The sequence below is a fragment of the Marmota flaviventris genome, chromosome 12, assembly GCF_047511675.1.
Source record: "Marmota flaviventris isolate mMarFla1 chromosome 12, mMarFla1.hap1, whole genome shotgun sequence".
Taxonomy (NCBI): Eukaryota; Metazoa; Chordata; class Mammalia; order Rodentia; family Sciuridae; genus Marmota; species Marmota flaviventris.
Genome location: NC_092509.1, coordinates 97,242,162 through 97,269,143, shown reverse-complemented (window position 1 = coordinate 97,269,143; position 26,982 = coordinate 97,242,162). Strand labels below are relative to the sequence as shown.

The window sequence follows — 26,982 nt, the reverse complement described above, 5'->3', positions numbered from 1 at the left end:
CCCTTTATTGCTTTACTGTGCTTCATCAAGTGGGGTTGACTGAATTCTCCTTTTGTACTGTATCTCGGACTCCTCCTTTTCCCATAGTTATGGACTCTAACCCGGCTCTATCCTCCTGATCCACTAGAGCCTCCCTAATAATCAATCTGACATCTTGTCCCTTTTGTCCTAAATATGACACTCTTCTACTTAAAACTTTTTAGTGTATTTCAATTGTTTTCAAAGTAAGACAAGAAATTTAACTATGGATTTTCCTAGCTTTGATTAGAATTTAGCATACTGTATGATTTTACAAATTAACACTGCATATACAGGAAGCTTAGATAATTTTAAATATGAGAATTTATTGTATAAGGAATATAGATTGCTTATATTAAGTATTCTAATGTTATATTATAAGTTAATTCTTATGCTTCTAAAACAGCTATTATATATAAAGATATTTTAAAAAAATTAACAATTGCAGGGGAGAAAAGATTATATCACTTGAAACAGACAAGGAAAGAGCTCAACACCAATTTTGAAACTATGCACAAAATATAGATCTTTAACTATACTACCTAACCTCCCACCGAACTTTCTTGATTCAGACATGGTATTAAAAAACAAAAATTTACATTTGTATATCATTTTACAGAACACTTTCATAAACACCATTTATTTAAAATCAAAATCTTGAATTAAGTAGGGTAGGTATTAGTATTTATATTTATATATAAAACTTATATTTATATATTTTATGAATATGGAATTCAAGGTCAGCAAGGTTAAATGACTTGCCCAAAATAATGTAACAGGGCAAACTACAGAATCAGGCTTAAACTTTTATGTCAGTAAAAATGGGATAAGTAAACAAATGGGCAAGTTTTGAGATATTAATGTCTAACTCCTACTTAGAGGGCATAAGAAAAAGTTTTCATTGAATTCGGATAATAAAACATTAGCTACTAGTATTTTGGCTAACAGAGATCCCTTCCCATACCTACCCAAATATGTTGCCAATATTCTTTGGTTAAGTATGAAGAAATCCAACCAAGAGAAGAGAGGAAACTTCACCCTAAAATAAAATTATCTAAAACAAAAGTTGAGAAGATACAAACATCTTCTAAATAATGTACTCTGAATCAAGATAGGTCCTACCAGAGGGTTCCCAGAAGCTGGAACACCTTTCAGGAGATGCTCCAAAGCCTCCCTTTTCTCAGCACCTAAAAGGGCAACAGAGTACATGGAGAAGCAAACTGCTTCCCCATGTGCCAGAGATCTGGCAGCACTTCCTTGGTGCCTGGAGACCTGATGCTCTATCTCCAGCAGAGTGTTTCAAAAGCTCTCGTGACTTTGTTCCTTCATGTTGTGCACACTCTTACATTCAAGGAAAATGTGTCTAGCCCTCAATAACACACTGGGCATGCAGAAATCTTTGCTTTGGATGCTCTGGTTGGGCATAAAGCTACCTGGCAAGGTTGGAAAGCATGGCAGGCATGTCTACCAACCCATCTTTGAAAAACTGTACCCTAAAAGGCATATTGTTTTTAATAATACCCAGAGATTTTTCCATTCTATATATCTACAACTTTAGATTCCCATCATGGAAAAAAGAAAGAAAAGAAGGCAAAAACTCCCAGAGTTTTAGCACTTAGTTATCTTTTTCAAAAACACTGATGTTAGTAATATCACATAGGAAATAAAAACACAAACAAAAACCCCCAAACAAAAACAACTTTAATAATAAGGAAAATCGAATCAGTCGTGTATCTTCTGTAGTAACAGAAATATACTGGTCTGTTGTGGAAACAAGGTTAAAGATGAGGGCTTGGACAGTTGTGTCCTGAAACTAGCAGACTGCAGGTTTTATAAATACATACAGAAATAATTAAAATATAAGGGGTTTAGAGGGATTAATCTCCTTTAAATAATCTTTGCCACAAAGCCTGTAAAGACACTGCTGGCACCCAGCCCACGACAGACCAGCTGTCGGATATCAGAGCAGCAGAGAGATTAACTGCTACCACTTCTGCACTGACCTCCTCTGGGCAGTCTTCTCTGGACTCCATCCTCTGTGCTCACTGCCCCAGATGGGAAATCTAGCTTAAAAATACCTGGTGCATGTGGAGGGCTATCATCTGACTTGACTCACCCGTACTTAGCTGAGGAGAGAGGAAACAAGAAGGTTGGTGCTAGAAGGGAATCACAAGATGCAGGCCTCAGAGGGCTCTAGGGAAATACCGAAAGACCCCAGAGGAGTGCTGACTCCCTGAGTCTATTCACTTAAGACAAAGCAATTTCAAAGTCACTTTCAGTAATTTTCAAACTGGGTTTTAAGTAATGCAGATATAGTACCCTGACTCTCAAAGGAAACACAAAGGATAACTCTTTAAATAAAAACAACTTAATTTTGTCTCAAAGCTGGCCATGAAGTAAAAAATATTTTTAAAGGTGACAGTGCCAATGAATAAACAAGAATATTTATAATGTGTGGTAGTTTTGACGAGATATTTTTGTTGCCTCTATATCTCTATTTATCAGTATTTTCATGATTTAAAAAAGAAAACTATTAAAAAATAGCTTTAAGTATAACATGAAATAAATGTACGTATGTAAAACTCCTTTCAAAAATATAAAGTGAGTTGGGTGTAGTGGCACACGGTATAATCCCGGCTACTCAGGAGGCTGAGACAGGAGGATTGAAAGTTTGAGGCCAGCCTCAGCAATTTAGCATGACTCTGTTTCAAATTAAAAAAAAAAAAAAAAAAAATGGGGAGGGTGCTGGGGATGTAGCTCAGTAGCAAAGCACTACTGAGCCCAATCCCCAGTATCAAACATGAATAAATTAATCTAAGAATGTAATAACAAAATTACTTTTTATCCTACACAAAATGATCCATTTTCAAAGGCAGAATATCAGTATACTTAAAATTAAATTAAGACAGAATATCAGTACACTTAATCTTTAAAAAAAAAATAAGTAAGAAGGTACTTTGAATCTATACATGGTTAAGGGCAGAAGTTCTTATTAGAAAGGTTTTTTGTTTTTTTTTTTTTTTGATATCAGGATATCACAAGCAACAGCCTGATTTTAGTAGTCTACAACTGGGCATAGAAAAGAAGTTCAGTTCTTACTTTTTTCAATAACACACAGGCACCCCTTCTTTTCTCTCCTGCCCAGTCTCCTGCCCAGTCCTATCCCTCTTCAGATTGTGTCTTAACAAAGGAGCCAAATGTCAAGTAAATGCCATCCACTCAAGATGGCACCGACCCTACCAACACAGTGTTTCATCCAGCAGGTGTGCTCAGATGTTCATAACTTTCAGACTCAATAACTGGATCCAGATTCTGAACCACTGGTCCAGAGTTGTGTATCTCTTTTTATACATCCCCAAGGCCAGTAGATTGCCAACATGGGGCCAGAACAGCAGAACCAGTTTCACTTGGGAACTTGTTTAAAATGGAAATTCTCAGATCCCAACCTAGACCTACTGAATCAGAAGCTCTGGGAGTGTGCCCAGTAATTTGTTTTAAAAAGCTCTGGGTGACTCTAATGCAAGATAACATTTGAGAATCAATGCCGTATGCTACTACATTCTCTGTAAAATAAACACCATCCTTTGGACAAACAGAAATAAATATCAACCCAAGTGAAGCAATTAAATGTGACATAGTTTACTAAAATATTATTTTAAATGATTTATCTTATTCCTTAATTTTTAAATTTAAGCATATTTGACAGGATTTCTTTTTATCTTCAAGTGAAAGAGAGACCATTATAGTCTGGTACACTGTTTTTATAGTTCTATAACATAAACTGACATTTATTGGAGCTTCACATAAGACTTTTCCATCAACGGATGTGTTGGGAGAGCAATAACCAAGTATGCTGTGTTGGGCAAATACCTACACATCAGGATACTTTTCAAAGCCATCAGGCAAAGGGGGTCAGTTGAATTTTTTTTTTTTTTTTTACTGCACAGCTAATGCTTTAAGAGTGTCTTGATGGAATCAAGGAAATTGGATTGTCCCCCCATTTGCTGGGCTAAAACAAGCCTTTTTTATTTATCCCATTAGAGGAACACAGGAGAACCCTTTTAAATGTCACTAAAAATTTCCCTGCATTGCAAAACCCAGTCAAAAGGGTTTTAATTTTCTCTGGGAACTCTTAAGTAATGCAGTATGTCAAGGTTTAATAAATTGTAGGTGGGGATAGTTTTCATTAGAAGCAACTTTCTTTTTTCTTTTTTTTAAACAGGTGCTTAGACTCTATAGAGAGGAGGTCAGGGCATCCCTCAAACAGCAGAGAACTCAACTTCATTTCAAATAGCAGATCAATGAACCATAACAGAATCTATAAAATATCTGAACATTTAAAAAAATATTTAAAAATGTATTTAAAGTATTGAAAGTGATGGTGAGTCTTTTTACAAGTGAAGTTTCTGTGTGGTATGTCTTAAGGAATCTGGTGTTGAACAAAGCCAATTCCAAAGGAAATATAGCAATTAGACACTCAACAGCCTTCCAACAGAAAGAGATACATACAACAAAAGAAGACACTGTGCATTCCCAACTCATGCAAAAACGTATTAATATCGACTATGGGAAAAACCACACATTTTATAATCTTTAAAATACTATGGGAACATCAGCTAATAAAAACAGATCAATTCATGTGTTATATGGATTACATTTATCTTTAGAAACATAATAATAAGGTGGTCCATAATAATGAGGTGGCCTCCATTTACCTTCTGTGATCATGTATTTCTTTTGGTGGATTTGATGAACAGATATAACCATTAGGCATTCTGGGATTTTTGATGCTGCTGTTGATTCTCCCCCTTCAATAAAATACTAAAAGTATTTACAGCTACAAAACAAAATGTTATAGGGGAAATACCAGAATGAAAAACTTAAAAAAAAAAAAGGCACTGGACTTTGTTTTTGATGTGCTGGGGATTGAACCCAGGGCCTTGTGCATGCATGGCAAGCACTCTACCAACTGAGCTACATCCAGCCCCTACACTCTACTTTGTAATAAACATGGGGCTATTACCTTTATTTTTAATGTATTTTTTAGTTGTTGATAGACCTTTATTTTATTCATTTATTTATATGTGGTGCTGAGAAGCGAACCCAGTGTTTCACGCGTGCTAGACAAGTGCTTTACCACTGAGCCACAACCCCAGCCTCAGGGCTATTACCTTTAACAGAAATATTTTTAACCATACACAAATGAGAGACATGAACCTTACTCTATTCCCTAGCCTCCCACCTCAAAGAGAGAAAAGAAACCATGCCAAAGAAAAAGACAATATATATCTAATACATTCACATGAAATAGTAATTAAATTACATTAAGTATTTTTCATTATCTGCTTTTTAAAAATACTTTTGTCTTATATTAGCCAGACAGCATGGAGTTCAACAATGAGACAGTCCAATGGGGAATCCTTCAGGTTGCCTGAGCTACTTCACTGCCTGTGTCTGAGTCTACTGTATGACCACAGCTGTTCAAGAGGGAGTCTGAGGAAAGTGCCAGCTGACAAAGGTGGTGGCACAGCCTGGGACAAAGAAAGATTACCCTTGTGTCATGTATGATCAGCTGTCCTCGAACTTTCAGTAAGTATGCTTTGATTAATAATTAGAATTGGCATTTCAATATTAGTGTCTTCTGGAAGCTCCAGTTTTACTACTTACATTCCTAACAACTTAATGCATTTCATTATTCATGATTCTACACACACACACACACACACACACACACACAGGTAGTTTTTCTTTCTTGGCTGTTAGCAGTGACAACTTAGAAGGTCTAGATGAAATTCTGAGTTGTTAGGTCTTTGAAGTTGAGATATTTAAAGTCTTACAATCAATATTTATTAAAGTACTATCAATTTAAAAAGCCAGGAATGGTGGTCCATGCCTGTAATCCCAGTGACTTGGGAAGCTGACACAGGAGGATTGTAAGTTGGAGGCCAACCTCAGCAACTTAGTGAGACCCTATCTCAAAAAAATTTTTTTTGTTAAGGGGCTGGGGATGTAGCTCAGTGGTAGAGTGCCCTGGGTTCAATCCCCAGTGCCACAATAAACAAGCAAACAAACAAGTAAAAGCATCTAAGGGGAAAAGAAGCTGAACATTGCAGGGAGTATGGAAAGAAAAAATACATTTAATGAATATTTACTCATTAAAAGGTCTTACATTGGCAAATCAAAACTACACTGAGATTTCTTCTCATACTAGTCAGAATGGCAGTCATCAAGAATATAAATAATAGGGCTAGGGTTGTGGCTCAGAGGTGGAGTGCTCGCCCAGCATGCATGAGGCACTGGGTTAGATACTCAGCACCACATAAAAATTAAAAAAATAAAGATACTGTGTCCAACTATAACTAAAAAATATATTTTAAAAAAGAATACAAATGATAAAAGCTGGAGAGGATGTGGAGAAAAAAAATTACACTGTTGGTAGAACAGTGAAGTCCTGAAGGTGGACTATGGAATCATACCTATCAATCTAAGTAAATTGCTAAGCTAAATGAGAATCCTGTACTCCCTCAAGTCATGAGATAAGTCAAAATGAAGATCACGAAAGAGTTTTCAATAAGGCAAGTTACTTTTCTTTTGAATTCCTTATTCTGTTTTAAAAAAATATCAAAAGATGTTACAAAACAGGAAAAAAAAAAGAGAGAAAAGGTAACTGGCAAGGCTAAGACCGCAAAGACAAAGAAGGTGGTGCTTGTAGAGGGTGGGGGAAGAGAAAGGAATAAAGTGGTGGATCTAATCAAATCACTTTAAAAAGCTGCAGCCTCTCAGAGTTAACCTTGCCAATCAGAGCGCGCAGGAGCAGGAGTGGGAGCGGAGCATGCTTGTGCACATTAAACTTTCGAGTGTCCTTGAACCTGTAGTGCACTTCCTCCTCCCACAGCAGCCTGGGACCTAACACTCACCCTTAGAGAGAACCTTGAATTCCATTAGAAAGCCCACAGGAAGAAGAAACCCTCAAGCGGCAGCTTGAACCACACAGACAGCTCATACCCTTTAGTGATATTAAAAGCGAGCTCATGGGATTAAGTCTGCAAGTCCTGGAAAATTAAAAAGTATGAACACACTGACAAATGCCATTTACCAACAAGAATGCAAGATATGCCCACACCCTCTTTCCTTTACCTTTCTTTATTTGTAAGAGATGGCAAGTGTTTAAAACAACCTACAATAAAGACTTGAGTACCAAGTCCACAACACAATTGGTCTAGATAATATCAGACTAATATTACAACTGCATCTCTACAATGCTTTGCTATAAAAGCATTTGTCCAGGTGCCCTGTGAATTTCACCAACTACCTTTACATAAGAGGAAGTGTGAAGGTCGTTACTTGCCTTTGATATCACAGTCCAGTATTACATGTTTTAAAAGGGATACCGATTTATTGTGAACAACTAGGAGAACAGAACTATTCAGTTTGGAGAATACTTGGAAGAAAAAAAGTACTGTCTCCAAATACCAGAATGGCTGTTACAAAAAGGGAGATTCGATTTTTCTTCATAATTTTAAGACAGAATTACAACCAAAGAATTTGTTATAGATAGGCATACTCAACATGTAGAAGACATTTTTAAAAAATATGTTTATAACCATTGATGAATCTTTATTTTTATTTATTGATTTGTTTATATGCAGTGCTGAGGATTGAACTCGGTGCCTCCCACATGGTAGGCAAGTGCTCTCCCCGCTGAGCCACAATCCCAGCCCTAGGAGACATTTCTAATAAATAGAACTTCCTAAAATCAATTAGGCTATTTTGTAAAGTAAAAAGAAATGTTCAAACAGAGGCTAGCTGCGTTAACAAACTTTTGGAAACTTAGCAGAGAGAATTCCTGCATTAGGTGGGAAGTTGAACCAGATGATCTTTAAATTTCTTTCTACTTTTAAGATTTTTACCATTATGATTTATTCATGGTTATAGTTTGTGGAAGAATAGAAACTGGAATCCAGGTAACTTGACTGCAAACCTAGTTGTTCTAAACACAAGGTTATAAACCCCTCAAGCAGAAAATCCTAGACTTAGGCTAACTGGGTCAAGGATGCAATGGTGGAGTCATGGGATAGTAGAGAATTCAAGGCCTGCCAACAGAGGACAGCAGCTACTCAGCTCTAGTTGACTGCTGACATGGGAATGAATGCACCCAGAATTGCCATCTTTTCAGATTTTAAGAGAAGCAAAATCTGTACTTTCATGTGAAATTAACTGCCAGTCAATTACAAATAAACTGTGGCTAACACTACAGGTGTCTAACAAAAATATACCTGCCATGTAACTCATAGCAGTTTATGACCATGACTCTCCTCAAATATTCCTCCAAACTACTGGTTTAAACAATCTTCTAGATTCTTTGACTTTATCAACATCCTTTTATGTGTCTGTGTGGTACTAGTGGTGCTTTACCATTGAGCTGCATCCCCAGCCCTTTTTATTTTGAGACAGGGCCTTTCTAAATTGCCCAGGTTGGCTTTAAGCATGGTGATCCTCCTGCCTCAGCCTCCTGAGTAGCTGGGGTTATAGTGGTGCATCACCATGTCCAGCTCTTCAACTAGATTTTCAGAATGCAAAGATCTAAGCTTTATATTTTATATTAGTTACAGTCTAATATTGCTATGTATATAATAGTATTTTGCCCTGGTTTTTACAATTATACTGCTAATACTATCATGGAAGCTACTATTAAATTTGCTTTTTCAAGATCAACATTACATTGCAGTCTCATTGATCACCTATTGTCCACAATGACCATCAAACTTCCTGTTGATTATTACACACAATGTCTGTACCTGTACACATGAACATGGCCCATAAGTGTATTTGAATATGGCCCATAGATATCCTATAGCACTTATTTTATGGAAAAATAAACTTTTAAGAGTCATTTCCCCCCTTAATTATCTCATTTCTACCTTTTAAGCAACAACAAATACTCTGTAAGCATATAATATAACCACCAAAAAAGTAAGCTTGCTGATTTCAGGAAATTTTTTATGTGTGGTGCTTGGGATTGATACTGGGGTCTTGTGCATGTTAGGCAAATGCTCTATCACTGAGTTACACTCCAGCCACTTATTCTGTTGGGAGCATTTTTGTTATTTTGTGTAATTCCTTCATCTTTAATTCCTGTTCACAATGTAACATTTAGAAGACTATTTTTAAAGGTATATATTTTTTAAAGATGGACACAATATCTTTATTTATCTTATTTATATATTTTTTATGTGGTGCTGAGGATTGAACCCAGTACCTCACAAGTGCGAGACAAGTGCTCTACCGCTGAGCTATAACCCCAGCCCCTAGAAAAGCATTTAAAACTCAGCAGCACTAAGTACAGCCAAACATATTTTATAACATGCATGCATTTAAATAATGAATCTCAGAAATCATCAATGAGCCACCATGTCAATATTCAAACAAGTTAGTTCTTTAAAGGCAGGTGATTGATCCATTTCTTAGTTCAACAGGGAGGCACTTCCTGTCTTTTTTTTTTGGGGGGGGGTATGGGGGATTGAACTCAGGGGCACTCAAACACTGAGCCACATCCCCAGCCCTATTTTCTATTTTACTTAGGGATGGGGTCTCACTGAGTTGCTTAGTGCCTTGCTTTTTGCTGAGGCTGGCTTTGAACTCTCAATCATCCTGTCTCAACCACCTGAGCCGCTGGGATTGCAGATGTGCACTACCACAACCTGGCCACTTCCTGTCTTTTTAAAGTCACAGCATTATAGAAGTCATACAATTCTCAATTAATTTTAAAGACTACAATGTGTTATGATTCTGCTGTACATAGCTAAGATGTTTAGAAATCTCTATGGTGAAGGAGGTGGATTACCTTGGGATTAAAAACCAATTCTTTCGTTTTCAAGCTTACAATAGTGTAAGATGTCAACAATTTTTGGTTTACAACAATAGAAGAGAAAATGTAGCCAGGAGACCATTAAGGAGGAACAATTTACTATACCAGGTTGTAACACTTTGACAGTGTCCTATAATTCAATTAGATGTAAAAATAAGATGACACTGGGTGTTCTCTCAACTTAAAGCAATTTGAACTTGATTCACACTGTGCTGTGAGCCAGCTGTTTATTCTCAGACACAAACTTAGCAAAAGAAGTGACCATTCAATATAAAAATGACAGAAAAATGCTTACTAAGGAAAACACCTGATGAATAAAATAATGTCTACATATAAGATTTTCATTACAAATTAGAAAATATATAGGACATAAAGAACATAATATTATATTCGCAAAAAATCATCGGATGACTGAATTCTAAAAGCCGTGAGTCAGTATGCAGAGTATGATGGGAACACAAGGCACAGGAAAAAAAGGATGGAATCGAGTACTGGGCTGAACTCTTGTTATCCTACTTGTTACTGTGTATCCTCAACAATTCACATGACCTCTTTCAGCCTTAGTTTCCTCAATTGTAAAATGAAAACAATGTCACAGAGGACTCCTGTAAGGATAAAGGAACTAATATATAGAACTTTTATAGAAAAGAAAAAAAAAAGAATAACATTTGGTCTTTAAATACTGGTTTATTCATCTTTGTTCATAATTTTCAGACTCTTCATACATTGACATTTGTTAACCAGGAAAACTTTGCTTATGAGTTTGCATTTGCTTATTAGTTTGCAAATGTAGAGATTTCTTTGCATAAGGAAATAAATAAATTTGCTTTATTAGTCAATTTGAAAAATACTTATAAAATATCTTCAAAGCTCTGGGACTTAAATAATACTAAAGTTTTACTACACAATTAAAACTAGACATAGCCTCTATCTTCATAATCTCTAGCCTTAAAGAGTTCATACTCCATTATGAGAACCCCTTTGAAAAACAAAATCTTATTCAGAGGCCTAATCTGAAAATAGGTAAAAGCTGAAGTGGGAAGAACTTTTACGCACCTCTGTGGGGATTTGCAAAGCACTCTGGAATGACCAGCTGCTGGGTAAGTCCGTCAACATTTGTGTGGGCCTGGGGCAGGAGCACAAACGGAAGAGCCCAGCCCTGCCTCCATCCCACAGCAACAACAGGTCTCACAGACGTGAGTGAACACTTCCCCTCACATGTCCAAGCTCAATACATTCTACACCTTTCATTCACTTGTCCCTTGGCCACCCTTCAGGCCTAGAGACACATGCTAGCACCAAGATCTGCTCTTGATGGATCCCAGAAGTGAGCTGGGCCATTTGGATCCATCTCTATGTAAGCCAATTGCAATTCTGGTGGAAGATGTGATTTAAAAAGTACATACTTTTACATATGGGAAGGGAAAAATAAAAAACAAAGAGACATGATTATTGTATACCTCAGCTCACTTTTCTTCCTACTCCAATCACTCCACCACAGCTTTAAAGAGAGTCTCTATATTTTCTTCAACTCATTTATAGTGATATTTCAAAATAAGAAATTGCATTCCTAAAAAATAAAGAATTGTTTGAAAAAAGCAAGTAACAGCTTCATGAAACAAAGTTAGTGCACTGCCAAGATATCTGTCAAGAGCAATAAGTCATTTCAACATGGGCATTGTGGTCTTATAATGCATAACCTTCATTTAAGAGTATGTCTAATTTATCTTTAGAATAAAGTCTTTAGCATCCACCTCTCAAGAATGTCTATCTGATATATGTGTTACAGCTATTTGTTTAGACCTGCCACACTCAAATTATCCTCTACAGGACAAGTAAGCATACTGACCAGCCAGGGAGTGTTCAAATAACATTAAGATAAAGTATTCTTAATTGAGGTTCTTTCCTTTATTTCTTTTGCATAAATTTCTGAAACACATTATTTTTAGGTGCTTTATTATTTCTACTCCAACTCTATTGTTTTTAAGATCAAATATATTAAGTGATAGACCAAGTAAAGTGTTAAGAGTTAAGAATAAGAAAAATATCAAAGTCCATACTCTCCAGGAGCCCAGAATCTAGTGCACAGAGATAATTATAATAAAGAATGATTAATTTCATCACAGATTAAATAAAGGATATTATAGGAGCAAAAAAGAGAAGAGTCTAAGATTCAAACATGGACTCGAGTCTTGACTATGCAGTACTTCAGTGTGTAAAATGCTAACATAAATGTTTCCCAATAATTCTATTTGGTAGAATTATAAGACACACATGAGTTTTCCTCAAATCTGAGATTTCTCTTCTTTCACTTCCTGATTAGAAATTTTCTACAATGCTTTCTCAAAACTCAGTGTAGATAGACTACCTATATTTGGCTTCCAAATGACCTATTTAAAACTTCTACCTCAATTTGCCACAAGAGAGAAGTTGTTGTCTTCTTATTTTGGTGTGTATGTGAGCTTATTAAAAAAATGTGGGGATCTCAAAAAGAATAAAGAGTAGTAACTGTTGAAAAAGAAAACATGCTGGAACTAATGTTGAATGCCTTCTTTGTTCTGTTTAAAAATAAAAATATCTTCTTTAAAAAGCCCTTTTTCCACATCTTACTTTGATAGATTAACTAAAAATTTATTAGAGATCATTTGATATTAGAAAACATAAATTTGAGTTGATTCTGCAGTAATTAATTCTGTGACTTTGGAGAAAATACATTTCACAAGGTTATAACAATTTTAAAGAGGCCAAATATGTAGACATATCTCAAACATTTATTCGAAAAATAACAAGTGCCAGGCAATAACTGAAATTTACCTAAATCTGCATCTCTCCTTTAAAAATGCAATTGTAGGGCTGTGGCTGTGGCTCAGTGATAGAACGCTTGCCTAGCATGTGTGAGGCACTGGGTTCAGTTCCGAGCACCACATAAAAAAATAAATAAAGACATCATGTCCATCAACAATGGTGATGGATAAACAACAGTAGAATGCATAAAAGAACATACATGCTTTTGATAACTCAGTAGTTTTAAAAGAAGAACAGAATGGGACAGAGGGAGACCTTTCCTAGTAACATACTAGCCTAATGGTTTATTGTACATAGTTATTTTGTTACTTTTTATTATGAAAATATTTATATATACAGAAAGGCAGAGACTCACTACTTGAATTTAATGGTTTCCAATGTGTTGTCATATTTATTTTTTTGCTTTTGCCTAAGTAGATTAACAAAATTATTGACATCACAACCTTTTTCCCTAAATACACTAATATGTACCTAAAAATTAGAATATATTCCTACACAACTACAATACTATTATCACAGCTAAAAGAGCCAACACTAACTGGATGGTAATGTAACACAGTCCCGTATAAATCAAGACAACATGGGTTTATTACATTTCTCCTTGAGAGCAATTCTACACATTCTTTATGAATTTAGTGGGAAAGTCAACTTTTTTTTTTTTTTCCAGTACTGTGGATTGAACCCAGGGCCTCAAGCATGCTAGCCAAATACTCTACCACTGAGCTTTTCTTTCTTTTTTTTAAAAAATTTTATTTTGAGATAGGGTCTTACCAAATTACACAGCTGGCCTTGAACTTATGATCTTCCTGCCACAGCCTCCCAAGTAGCTGGGATCACAAAACTGTCCACCACAAGGTCTGGCTCAATACTTAACATTAATCAACTTTGCAAATTCTTTCTATCCTACTAGCAATGTAATAGAAACCCCTCTGTATTTTAATAAAAATGCATCATTAGAGAATCTTCACCTGATAATAGTAGAGGTTTCTTGGAATTTCATACACAGTACTTTCATAAGACTTTTCAGAGTTCTTCAGAATATTACTTCCTTCCAAGTATGGATTGAACATCAGCAAGAACCATGACATGCTCAAGACTTTGCCCTTAACAGAACCAAGACCTCTGGCCAGTGTCAGATAATCTGTCACTATAAGCTACTTGTATCCAAGCCAGATATTTATTGCTATTGATCTGCCTGGTCCTAGCAAAAGACTTTTGTTCTCCCAGACCGGGACTTTGACCTCAATTAAGTTATGAATTTCAATCCGATAGACTGCTCCACTTACCCTACTGCTCTCCCTGACTGGATTAATTAGAATTAGCTAGGCCGAGAGTCACCCCAAGCTCCTCATGGATCATGTTATTTTAATAATAAATAAAGGAACAGCAGCAATGTACAAGAAGTATTTTGAAAGATTGCTCATCTAGGAACATCATCATTCAGTACCTGCCAATATCAATTTCTCTGACTTTGTTACCTCATTTACTTTTTATTCTATTTCATCCACTGGAATTTCCTTTTATTTCAGCTTTCTAAACATGTTCTTTGCATACAGAAATCAAAGTAGTTGTCATTTTAGCACTCTGCTGATATTTTTGGGTATCATAATAGAGTAACTGATCAGAGCAAAAAAAGTAACTTGAAACATTTAATAATCTGAGAGCATCAAGAAAAAAAGAACCACTACCTAGGGAAAAGAACATTAGTCCTTGGCTAAAATGCACTTTTCCTATACAGCTGGCTAATGCCTAAAAAGTAGATAAATAGAATATAACTCAGAAGGCAATGTCCAAGTGTACATACAAAGAGTAAGAATATACAAATATATTTTAGTCCATAAACCATTGGGACAATTACGTATTGGCCAATGGGAACTCTAAATCATGTTGATAACAATAATAATTAGGGATCAGGATATGCTAAATATACTGTTCTATTCTAACTTTATGACTTAACTCTTCTAGACATAAAACGTAAAGAATATGAGTATAGAGACTGGGACTGGGGCTCAGCGGTAGTGCACTTGCATGCTGTGAGTGAGGCACTGGGTTTGATTCTCAGCATTGCATGTAAAAAAATAAAATAAAGGTCTATCAACAACTAAAAAATATTTTAAAAGAAGAATATGAGTGTAAACATTCTTGGATACAGTTTTGGATGTGATACTTCAGTTGCATCCTTTTTAGAAAATATGAAAAAATCTCAAAACTATCATATAGACAATGAATTGATAGTTTTGAAGTAGTAAAAATGCCTTATTTCTTTGATTATAGAAATTCTTATTTCTGACAAAAAATTGAACTAAGTGCACTAGTGATTTCAATATTAAAAATAATGCAAATTTTAAGCACAAATCTGCCCTCAAATTGCTGAGAATTCCAAGTATATTTGGAAGGCACATTTTTAGTTAAAAAGAGAGAGTTAATGAAAAATAAAGCAGTTACATATCTAAAGATACAGCTCTTGGGCTGGGATACAACTCAGTGGTAGAATGTTTGCCTAGTATGCACAAGGCCCTGGATTCGATCCTCAGCACAGCATAACAAAAACAAAAACAAAAACAGTGATTGGGTTAACTTCCACCCTTTGCTCTCCCCTGTCACCACCACATATACATGTATTTGCATTCTCAGAGTATGTAAAACTCTATTCACTTTAGAGAAGAATTTTATATTTTCCTGTGGAAAGGTACTATGCTCAAATGCCAATAAATGTTTCTTCCTTAGCACTCAAAAATACATTAGTAATGGAGGAAGAAAGCAAAACTGATATTATTATAAAGAGTCTGGGACTGGAATCTTTATAATGAATGACAGAATCAAGGATTAAGGGGCTGGGGTTGTGGCTCAGTGGTAAAGCATTACTCGCCTAGCATGTGTGAGGCATTTGGTTAGATTCTCAGCACTACATATAAATAAATTCATTAAATAACGGTCCATTGACCACTAAAAAAAATATTTAAAAAAAAAAGAATCCAGGATTAAGAAAATAATTCGAAGGGGAAGACTGTTTCCAAAATGATTCACTCAGCAGGAAAAAAAATCAAATGACAAAATGTATTTAAGATTTTGGCAATAAGCTTCTGTTTTCACACCTTTCATTAACTTGCAATTCTCTTAAGTGGAACAGAAGCAATTCTCTAGCAAATCATACAGGTGATTTAACACATTAGCCCAGACTTCTCAAATGACTCCTTAATTAGGGTCAAAAGGACACAATGTAAGGGAAAACAGGAAAATTTAACAGACTGACACCTTCATTTATGGATGAAATATATAAAATATGGGCAATGACTTAGCATCACATAAATACCACAAGAACTTATCAAGGTTAAAATTTAGAGATCTAAAAAATCTCAAACATTATTTAAAAAAACCTATGAGCAGTAAACATTTTATAGCAACAGAAATTAAAAATTTAAGAATAAATTTAACAAGAAATGTGCAAAACCTATATGAGAAAAAATTTTAAATACTCCTGAAATATGCAAAAAGTGGATGATGAAGTGGAAAGACATTCTTTATTCTTGGAATGATTCAATATTATAAAGACGTCAGTTCTATTTATATATTCACTGCAATACCAATAAAAAATACCAACAAGCTATTTTATGGCATTAAAGTGGTATTAAAGTTCATATTTTTAAAATGCAAGAACAGCCAGAAAAATACTTAAAAAGAAAAAAGACCCTGAGGAAAGAATAGCTGTTTCAGACTTTATACCCATTATAAAGCCTTTAATTAAAATAATGCACCCAAATAGAGACTCATGAAACATAAAAGCCCAAAATTACACCCAAATACACATGGAAGTACAGTAGAACAGGCGTCATCTCAAATCACCGGGGCATGAACTTTTAAAATGTGGTGCTAGGAAACCTGAGTAGTCACTTGGAAGATAAATTTAGATCCCTATTTCAAGCTATACATTTGAGATCTAGAACTGTAAAATATGAAACCATGCAAGTACTAGAAAAAAATCATGGGATTCCCCTTTAATCTTGGTAAGAAAAGGGTATATATAAAACTATAGTTTAAAATCCAGAGCAATAAAAAGTTTGATGAACTGAATACACAAAAATAGATAATTCTTATACAACAAAAGATCATAAACAAACAAGAACAAATGAGAAAATGGGGGAAGATATCTGCTTCATATGCCACAGACAAGGGCTAATATTCCTCATATATTTAGAACTCTTACAAACTGAGGCACAAAAGGACAAAAGCCTGATAGAAAAATGGGGAAAATTAACTGAAAAATGGACATAAAGTGGTCCTTAAACATGAAAAATGTAACAACTCACACATACTTAGAGATTTGAAAATTAAAACACCAGTGAGATACTACTACTGTAGCAGATTGGCAAAAACTTAAAAATACAAGAATGCAACTTATTGCTGGGCTTGGTGGTGCACACCTGTAATACCAGAGTCTCGAGAGGCTGAGACGGGGGATCTCGAGTTCACAGCCAGCCTCAGCGAAAAGTGAGGTGCTAAACAACTCAGTGAGACCCTGTCTCTAAATAAAATACAAAAAACAGGGCTGAGGACGTGGCTCAGAAGTCAAGTGCCCCTGAGTTCAATCCCTGGTATGAACCTCCCCTCCCCAAAATAATTGAACTTACTGACAAGACTGTAAGGGAACAGGCATTCTCACATCCTGCTAGTGGGATGCAAACTGGTAAACCCTCTGAAGGAAAATTTGGCAATATCTAACAAACCACACATGCACTTACCTTTTTTTTTTTTTTTTAATTGTAGATGGACACAGTACTTTTATTTTTTAATTTATTTTTATGTGATGCTAGGAAGTGCTCTACCACTGAGAACAACCGCAGCCCTGCACTTATCTTTTGACTTGAAGGAAATACATATGCATAAAGCTAGTAACTGTACAATTCTGGAAACAACCTAAAGCCAGGAGAGTGAGTAAATAAATTATGGTACACACACAGCTGTGAATAAAAGAGAACAGTCTCTGTGAAATGATAAGGAGTAACATCTAGGTCAAACTGTTAGATGAAAAACATGAAGTGCAAAAGAGTACCTATAGTATATCTTCATGTAAAAGAGAAGGGGAAAGGAAGATGAACATGTACCTGCTCATTAGTGCAAAAGAAATACAGGAAGGATAAATAAAATACAAAAAAGACTGGTTACCTATAATATAAGGAGTGGTTCAGAATGCATAGAAAGAAGGCAGGGAATGGGACTGGGGTAGTAGGGATGAGAAATAAATGGCAATTCTTTATGTATATCCTTTTATATATCTTGGACACTCAGAATCATAGTAATACTTAACAAACTCCCCAAATAAACAAAATGTAAAACAATCATGTTTGTGATAGAAACCTAAAATGGCATATCAATACCAACAGTTGAACCTGACCTCACTAACACAACTGTACTGAAGGGGGTAGGCAAGAAAAGAACTAACTTACTTAACTTTAGAAAAAACACAATTTTGACAGGCTAGAATAAAGCTAATGATAAACTATACATATTATATTTTACTCTAGTTAGTAAATGTATCTTACACAGAGCTATGCTTTAGCAATTCTGAAACTACTTTATGTCCATACCAGACTTGAAAAAAATAAATATCATAAATAATGAGAGCTGAGTTTCTCATTATTGGAGGAAAAAGTCACAAATAAGGAGTGTGATGTTGGGTGGGATCCAAGCTATCAGTCTAAACACATGATGTTCAATATATGTACAGAAATATAACATGTATATATAAATGATTAGTATGCATTATAATTATTAGTATATACATATGTATCCTACATATCATGTATTTCCTAGCTTTGACTGCTGAGAGAAGCAAGAAGCAATGCCACCCCAATAAATAGAGTCATATCCCCAGCCCTATTCTGTATTTTATTTAGAGACAGGGTCTCACTGAGTTATTTAGCTCCTCACTTTTTGCTGGGTCTGGCTTTGAAATTGAGATACTCCTGCCTCAGCCTCCGGAGCTGCTGGAATTACAGGCATGTGCCACCACGCCCATCAGAAAATGGCCATATTTTTACAGAAGAATTCCAAAAGAAAAGAAGAAAAACACCATCAGTCAAATACCAGAATAACAACTGTTTCAGACACGATCCACTGATCGATGCTAAATTTAGTGGGCATAAGTTTGAGAAGAAATAGGATTTGCCAAGGAAAGGCAGTAGAGAAACCAAGCATCTATTACCATAGCAGTAACTGAAGTTAACATAACCAATTGTAAGACAGACTAATATTATGAACCCCTTAAAATGATGCACTGAGAAGGGCACATCACTTTTGTAATATTCTTGCCCAAAATGCATAACCTAATTCTAATCAAGAGAAAATATTAGATAAATACAAATTGAGGAATATTCTAGAAAATAACTGATGAGCTCTCTTTGAAAGTGTCAATCAAGATCATGAAAGACAAGAAAAGACTGAGGCACTGTAACAGAAACTAAATCATAATTGGGATACTGGAATAAAAAATGTTTTCAACATTAATAGAAAAATTTTTGAAATACAAGTAAGGTTTACAGTTTAAATAACAATGTTAATTTCCTGATTTTAACAATGGTCATATGATTATATTAGAAGTTAATATTATGGAAACCTAGATGAAGGGTATACAGGAATTCTGCACTGCTTTTTGCAAATTTTCTGTAGAGTCTAAAATTATTTCAAAATAAAAAGGTTTTTTATTGTTAATTATAAAGTGTTAATATGTTGGAATCAAAACAGAAAGTAGCTTTTCCTTGAAGAGGTTTTGCAGTGTCTCTCTCACTTCCTCGCTCTCACATCCACACAACCCATGTAAGTAATAATGGTCATTCCTTTAATGAGGAATATTTGTTTCACTCTGATCAGAGTTTCTCTTCTATTTTTGTGCCTTTCTATATTTACAATAACTTTTTTATTTAATGTGCACTTGTAGTCATCTTTCTGAAAACATTTAAATTTAAAATGGCAATTAAATAACTAAATACACAACAATGAAAGTCACTCAGTGGGTGACAAAATTAACAACTAAGGACTAAGTGCACTCAAACACAGGCCATGACAACTACATTACTAGTGGTTGTAAGATGCTGCTTAATTTCAAGATGTTAAAATGTAAAATAATAATAATAAATCTTAGAATTGATTAAATTAGTTTAATACTGTCACAACAAGAATGCCGTGGCCTTGAATATTCCATTACTATAATAATTCTGAGACTCAAATTTTAACATTATGATTTATAGCCTCTCTACAGTATGTCAACAACATAAGTTTTTTTATAAATGTGTAAAAGAATTTAAGAATTTGAAAAACTTTTTGATAAATTTACAAAATATCCACCTAAGCCATATTTCCTTAACACGGCTTGCCCAGGTAAAGTATACATATGTAATAGAGAAAAGACAATGAAAGGGAGAAGATAAGTCTCTTCTATTTCTTCAGGAGGGTTTCTTAAAAGGGAGATCCCATTATCTCCTTGCTCTCCAAAAAAAAATGATACATGTCTTCAAAAGTTTGAAAACAAGGTACTCAGTGACATATATGAATTTGTATACAAAAGGAAGAGAGATAAATCTAAATTAAAAACTACTACCTCCTGGAATAAAAACTATTGAAAATGAGAAAAGTATCTCTTTTTTTTTTTTTTTAAAGAAGGCACTTTGTTTTTATTTTTATGTGGTGCCAAGGATCAAAGCCAGTGCCTCAACATGCTAGGCAAGTGCTCTCCCACTGAGCCACAGCCCCAGCCCCTCCTAAGTGACTATTTTTTAAACTTTTTTCCAAGGCTCTAGTGAAAATGTGAAATTTCCTTGAGGTCTTGTTTCCCTAAATAATTTATGTGCATTTTGCATCCTACTCCACAACTATATTTGTTTAGGCATAAAATGAATTGTAGAGCTCCTTTCAAGTTAAAGTATTTGAATTCTGAAACCTCTAAGGAAAATGGATTCTTTGGGAAGGTGTATCTCATACATACTATGGTTTCTCATATATTTTCACATATACTATATGCTCTACTTTCCCAGGGTAATAGAGCCCTCAGTTGGAGAAACTATTAAAAAAGAAAAAAAAATTTTTGAAAAAATACTGAATGACACAGAAAAATGGTCATTATATAATATTAAGTGAAAAGCAGTAAGAAATCTCTATGGCTTATTTCTGGTACCAAGGATGGCAGAAGATGCAACCGAGTAGCTTTCTTACTGCAATAATTCTTTTAAAAAGCTGGATTAACTGAAAAAAATGTATTCATAAAGACAGTGAAAGTCATGGAAGCAAATGGGACTAGTGAACTAAACCAGAGAGCTGTTCCAAACAGAGCAGCTTTCGCCTCTGCTTACCTGAGAGCATTTGCTGACTGTGCTAGGGCTCAAGACTGAGCTCAGCTGAAAAGGAGTATCAACATTTACAGAAAATTAAATCTGCAAAACTTCTGAAGGTTGTGTGGGGTTGGTGAAAAAGTCTGATATAAACACGAAGTGACTATTCTCCCAGATGGTTTTATTTTCGGAATCCGGAGTCTGTGTGGGAAGCCAGAATTCCTAAAATGGATACCACCGTCCTCTGTAGTCTTTAGAGTATTTCGGGTTTGCGGAAGGGGTCTGTCTCAAACGACAAATCTCAGCCTCCACATGTTGGGGGGGCACCGCGAGCGCGACATTTAGCCTTGAGCAACCAAGGTGTGCAAGTGGCTTCAGTTCCCAGCGGAGAGCAGGTGGACCTTGGGCAGATGGACCTCACCTCCGATCTGCAGGGGAAGGAAGCTCTGGGAGTGGGTGTCGCCCCATGGAATGGGGCTTCACCCCGTCGGAAACCCAATCCCTTGCCTCATTTGGGTGGAACTTTCTCCAATGTCTTCCCCTCAATAAACAGGGCTTCAGGCGTGCTCTCTCTCTTCCCAACAGACCCTCAGGGCTGACAGCTGTCCCCGGTTCCTGCAGGCGAAAGGTATCTATCTCAGTGTGTTGCTCGTGCTTCTTTGGCCCTTTCCATAGTTACCAATGGAGTCAGATTTTGCGAACCCAGCATAGGTCGCCATCCCAGCAAGCTGGCAATATCAACAATTTGCCAAAATTTGGGCAGTGTGAAGCCTGTGGAGAGCAAAGGTTAGAGCAGGGAAAAAGAAAAAAAAAAAAAAAAAAATCCGACTGAATCTTCACCAGTCTTTCTGGGAGACACGGACCTGTAGGCTCATGAGCAAAAACCGTGACCTCCTCTCCTTGAGGCATACAGGGCAGAGGTGGACCGGGCCCAACCCAGTCCCAACCTGGCTCAATTCCTGACTGACTGGGGCGAGCAGCCCCTCAATCCATACATCTGAGAGAGGAAAAGCTGTGACCTCTTTTTAGAGTAACGCTGACCTCAGGCTCTACAGTTCTTTATGTGTAATGTCTAGTATACAATAAAAAATATGAGATTTATCTCTTTCTCTCCCTTTCTCAAACAATTTAGCTTAAATAATTCAGTACCAAGTAAGACTCTGAGTGAAGTAGGTGTCTCCTTGGCAGTATAACCGGAATACCACAAGAAGAAAAATAGAGAATAAAGCAGAAGAAATATTTGAATGGCGTCATTTTCCCAAATTCAGGGAGCTCAGAGTACACTAAGCAGGATAAATACCATTACACAGGGAAGAGGGTAATGGTCACTAAATGAAACCTACATTTTGTCAGTAATAAAATATCAATACCAGTAGACAGCAATAAATTACACACAGGAATACCAAGATGAATCACTAAAAAAACTGCACAAGGACATATAATAACAAACTTATTGATAAATTAACACTTAGCTGAATTCGTCAATGCAGCTGTCTGACTTTCAAAGCTTTAAATTACAAGTTTAATTTCTTAAACAGACACCGGAATGCTCACATTTTCTATTTTTTTGGTCAGTTGGGTTTTTCAAAGAATTTGTCCATTTCATCTTAAGTTGTCGAAGACTTAAAGTTGTTCAGAACATTACTGTCTTTCTACTATCTAGGGTACACAGTGAAAACTCCTAATTAAAAATTTCTACTATCGTAATTTTTTTTCTAATTCTTCCCCAAAGTCAATCATCTTTATTAATATTTTCAAGAACCAGTTTTTGGCTTTGTTGAGTGTTTTCATTTTCTCTCCAGATGTCACAGTGGCAGTTTGCCCTGTGAGAACTCAATTATCTAATATGTTCCAAAATTGTTGTTTTTTAATTTGTTCAACTTTTGCTTCTGTGGAAAAAGAAGCTGGAACCAGAAGCCCCCCAGTTTATAATGTAATTGTCTTAGATATTTTCAGTACATACATTGAGCACCAAATCAGAAGATGATTTAATTTTTGATTCAAGTCAATATGTAATTTTAAAAAATACAAGAGGAAAGGATAGCAGATTATATTTGTCCCTATTTTAAGTTTTTGTTTCTTCTTCATATTCCAAGTCTTTTGTTATCACTTCCTTCCTATATGAAGTTTTTCAGCCCTTCTTTTTGAATAGTTCTGCTGGCAACAAATTCTCTTCTCAGTTTTCATCAATTAAGAACATCATAACTTGGAACAATACTTTAACAATATTTTCACTGGATTTAGAATTAAGAATTGACAGCTTTTCTTTTAGTAATCCATTTCCTTTTGGATTCCACAAAAAAATCTGCTATCATTTGAATCTTTGCCCCCCTATAGATATATATTCCTTCCCTTTATAGTTGCTCTCAATGTGCTTTCCCCCCTCCCCTCTTTCATCCTCTAAAGTTAGATTCTGATGTGTCTTAGTATGGGTTTTTTCAGGTTTATCTGTCTAGTGTTCGCTCAGTTTCCTGAATCTGTAGGTTTATGCCTTTCACCAAGTCTGAGGCATGCTCGGCCATTATTTCTTTGAACATTTTTTGCAGCTCCACACTCTCTTCTCCTGAGACTCAAATGAGAAGAAAGTTAGGTCTTCTGAGTCGTCCACAGTCCTGGGGTCTGTGTTGATTTCTTTACCATCTTCTTTCTATTGTTCAAATTAGGTAATTTCTATTGATCTGTCTTTAAGTTCACTGATCCTTTTCTTTGTTATTCCCATCTAGTATTGAAATCACTCAGTGAACTTTTATTTCAGCTATTGTTCTTGATCTATAATTTCAACCTAGTTCATTTTTATATCTCCTATTCTTTGACCAAGATTTTCCATTTTTTTCAAGAATGGTTACAGACATATTTTTCTGATGACTAATCTAAAATCCTCATCAGATATTTTTTTTCTTCTCATCAGATAATTTTAACATCTAACTCATCTCAGTGTTTGGTGTAGATTAACTGCCTTTCTGCATTTATGTTGGTTGTGATTTTCCTGGTTTTTGGCATAAGTGATCTTCAAGTTAGAATACATGATTACAGTCTGAGTCCTATTTCAATCTCCTATTTTAGCAGGCTTCCCCATTTGGGTTTCTTAGTTGTAGTTCCAATAATTTCATTTTCAAAGCTCTTACAGCATTTTTCTGGTCTGCTTTGTTTGTGTGCTACCTACAGGCCATTGTGAAAACCTGGGCAGTATTCCATGCTGCAGTTCTCAAAGCTTCTGTTATGTTAATTCTGGTGAGTGTAATGTGTTTACAGAGCCCCTCTCTTCAGCTCCCTTCTCTCTGAAGTCCTCCCCTCTGGTAAGCTCTGTTGGAAAGGGGAAAGTACTGCCTCTCACTGCCTTTATTTCCAGGTGGGAAGAGAACAGACATCTAAGCTCACCACAAAGCCTCGGGTGACACCACCCTACTGGGAAAAGGGGACAGTTTTGTTATCCACCTAGGGCACATTATGGCTTCCCTTCAAACATGAGGGTTGGCACAGTTTTTACCCCATGGCATGTGGCTGGGGAAGGAATGAAAAAAGCTCTGTTGGATTGCCCTTTTCCCTGTCCTTTGGCCAGAGAGTAGAAGCTCTTCTTGTCTGTGGCCTATTGGCATTTTTGGACTGTGAACTTCTCCAGAGCCCAATCTAGACTATCTAAGAAACCAAAAAGATAACCCAAAGAAATCACCAGCTCCTCAGTTTTGAGACCCCAGTCATCTGCCCTCTTCTACCCTTCAGTCTTTTTATGTTTACTAGAGTTTTACCTGTACTTGTTTGGAAATAAGGGGGAAGTGAGTCTTATCTCGAACTCAAGACCCTTACCTTAGCATTAAAGGAACTGTTAATAATCTTTTAAGTACAGGCTTTCAGGGCATAAAGAAGAAATATTTCCCTTCTGGTTTTAAGAAACTAATACAACTGATAGCAAAACCTTTTAGGACTACTACAAGAAAAGAAAATTACAAATTAATATTCCTTACAAATACAAATGCAAAAAGTCTAAATATCAGACTGAATCCAGAAAGCAGGATTTATTTCCAGAAAGCAAGGCTAAGTTTAATGACTATAAATGAATCAATCCTGGTATTCTACTTCTTTTTGTCAGCTTTTGGTTACTGTGACTAAAATACCTGGCAAAAATAACTTTGAAGAGGAATCTTATTTTGATTCATAGTCTCATTCCTCAGAAGGCCAACTTCATTGCCCTGGGCCAACATTAAAGTCAAAGGGCATGAGGGAGAAGCGCTGGTAAGTTCATGGCAACCAGGAAGAAGGGAAGGAGAGAGGGAGAGGGAGAGGTCCCTCAGAGAGGAGAGGAGAGGAGAGGAGAGGAGGGGAGGGGAGGGGAGGGGAGGGGAGGGGGGGGAGGGGGGGAGGGAGAGAGAGAGAGAGAGAGAGAGAGAGAGAGTGTGTGTGTGTGTGTGTGTGTGTGTGTATGTGTGTCCCTCAGAGAAGATGACCCCTCCTTGGCACATTTCCAGTGACCTGACCCACCTCCTCCAGCCACACCCCACCTATCTACAGTTACCATCCAGTCATTTAAACCAGGAAGGATTGATTATGTTATAGTTCTCACAATCCAATGATTTTCCTTTGAACATTCTTGCATTATCAAAGGAGCTTATGGGGGACGCCTCATATCCAAACCACAATGTTACTTAATGGTAAAAAACTGAACACTTTCTTTATAAGATCAGCAGTAAGACAAGGATATTTGCTATCATTACTTGTATGAAACACTAGTAGAGGTTTTAGCTAGTGCATAAACAAGAAAATTAAAAAAAAATAAAAAGGATATGCATTGAAAGGAAGATATAAAATTATCTCTACTTGCAGATGAAATAATCTTGTATGTAGAAAATGTTAATTCACTGGCAAACTATCAGAACTAATAAAAGCATTCAAGAAGAATGCAGGATACAAGATCAGTAAAGAAAAATTAATTGTATTTTACACACTAACAATGAAGAATCAGAAAAGGAAATTTTAAAAAGTTCATTTACAGTAGCATCAAAGAGAATAAAATATTTAGCAATAAATTTAACAAATGAAGTGTAAGATTTGTATATTGAAAAACATCATTAAAAGAAATTAAGACCTAAGTAAACAGAAAGACATTTTATGTTCATGTATTTTTTTCCCCACCCCCAGTACTGGGGACTGAACCCACTAAGTTACATCTCTAGCCCTTTTTACTTTTTTAATTTGAGACTAAGTTGCCCAGGCTGGTCTCAAACTTGCAATCCTCCTGCCTCAGTTTTCCAAATTGCTGAAATTGCATGTGTGTGGCACTGGGCCTGGCCTGTTCATAGAATTAATATTTTAAGATAGCACTACTCCCTAAATTGATCTACAGAGGCACTGGGCTCAGTGGTGCACACCTGTAATTCCAGTGACTCGGGAGGCTAAGGCAAGAGGATCGCAAGTTCAAAGCTGGCCTCAGCAATTCAGTGAGGCCCTAAGCAACTTAGTGAGACCCCTTCTCAAAACAAAAATAATAAATAAGTAAAAGGGATGGGGATGTGATTAGCGGTTAAGTGTTCCTGTGTTCAATCTTTAACAGCAAAAACAAAAAAAAGAGAGAATCAATGTAATCCTCATGAAAATCAAGGTTGCCCCCCCCCCCCTCTGAAAAACAACAACAAAACCAAACAAACTCATTGGGGCCCAGAATAGCCAGAATAACCCTTAAAAAAGTTACAAGATCCATAGTTCTCCGTTTCAAAATTTATTATAAAGCTACAGCAAGCAAGACTGGTACTGGGATAAGGACAGAAATATTGATCAGTGGAGTGAAACTGATAATCCAGAAATAAACTTTCACATTTATGGTTATTCTCCCCCCCCCACCCCCGCAGTGCTGGGAACTGAACCCAGGGCCTTGTGCATGCAAGGCAAGTTTTCCAGCTCTGAGTCACCTCTCCAGCCATATAGTCAACTGATTTTTGACAAGGATGCTACAAATAATTTAATGGGGAAAACAGACTT

At 36.1% G+C, this 26,982-nt stretch overlaps 1 protein-coding gene across 2 annotated transcripts in view; it reads right to left on the bottom strand.

The window, feature by feature from the left end:
- The window catches only part of Acbd6 (acyl-CoA binding domain containing 6), a 153,023-nt gene that overhangs the window by 39,879 nt on the left and 86,162 nt on the right, over positions 1–26,982 (bottom strand). Inside the window, exon 7 of one of the 2 annotated variants that reach the window (XM_027935061.2) lies at positions 21,088–21,627. The exons of the other annotated variant lie outside the window; for it this stretch is intronic. Coding sequence (XP_027790862.1) covers positions 21,430–21,627 — 198 coding nt within the window. The 3' untranslated portion in view covers positions 21,088–21,429. Of the gene's footprint in view, positions 1–21,087; positions 21,628–26,982 lie in introns of those variants that run through there. 2 annotated transcript variants of the gene reach the window in all.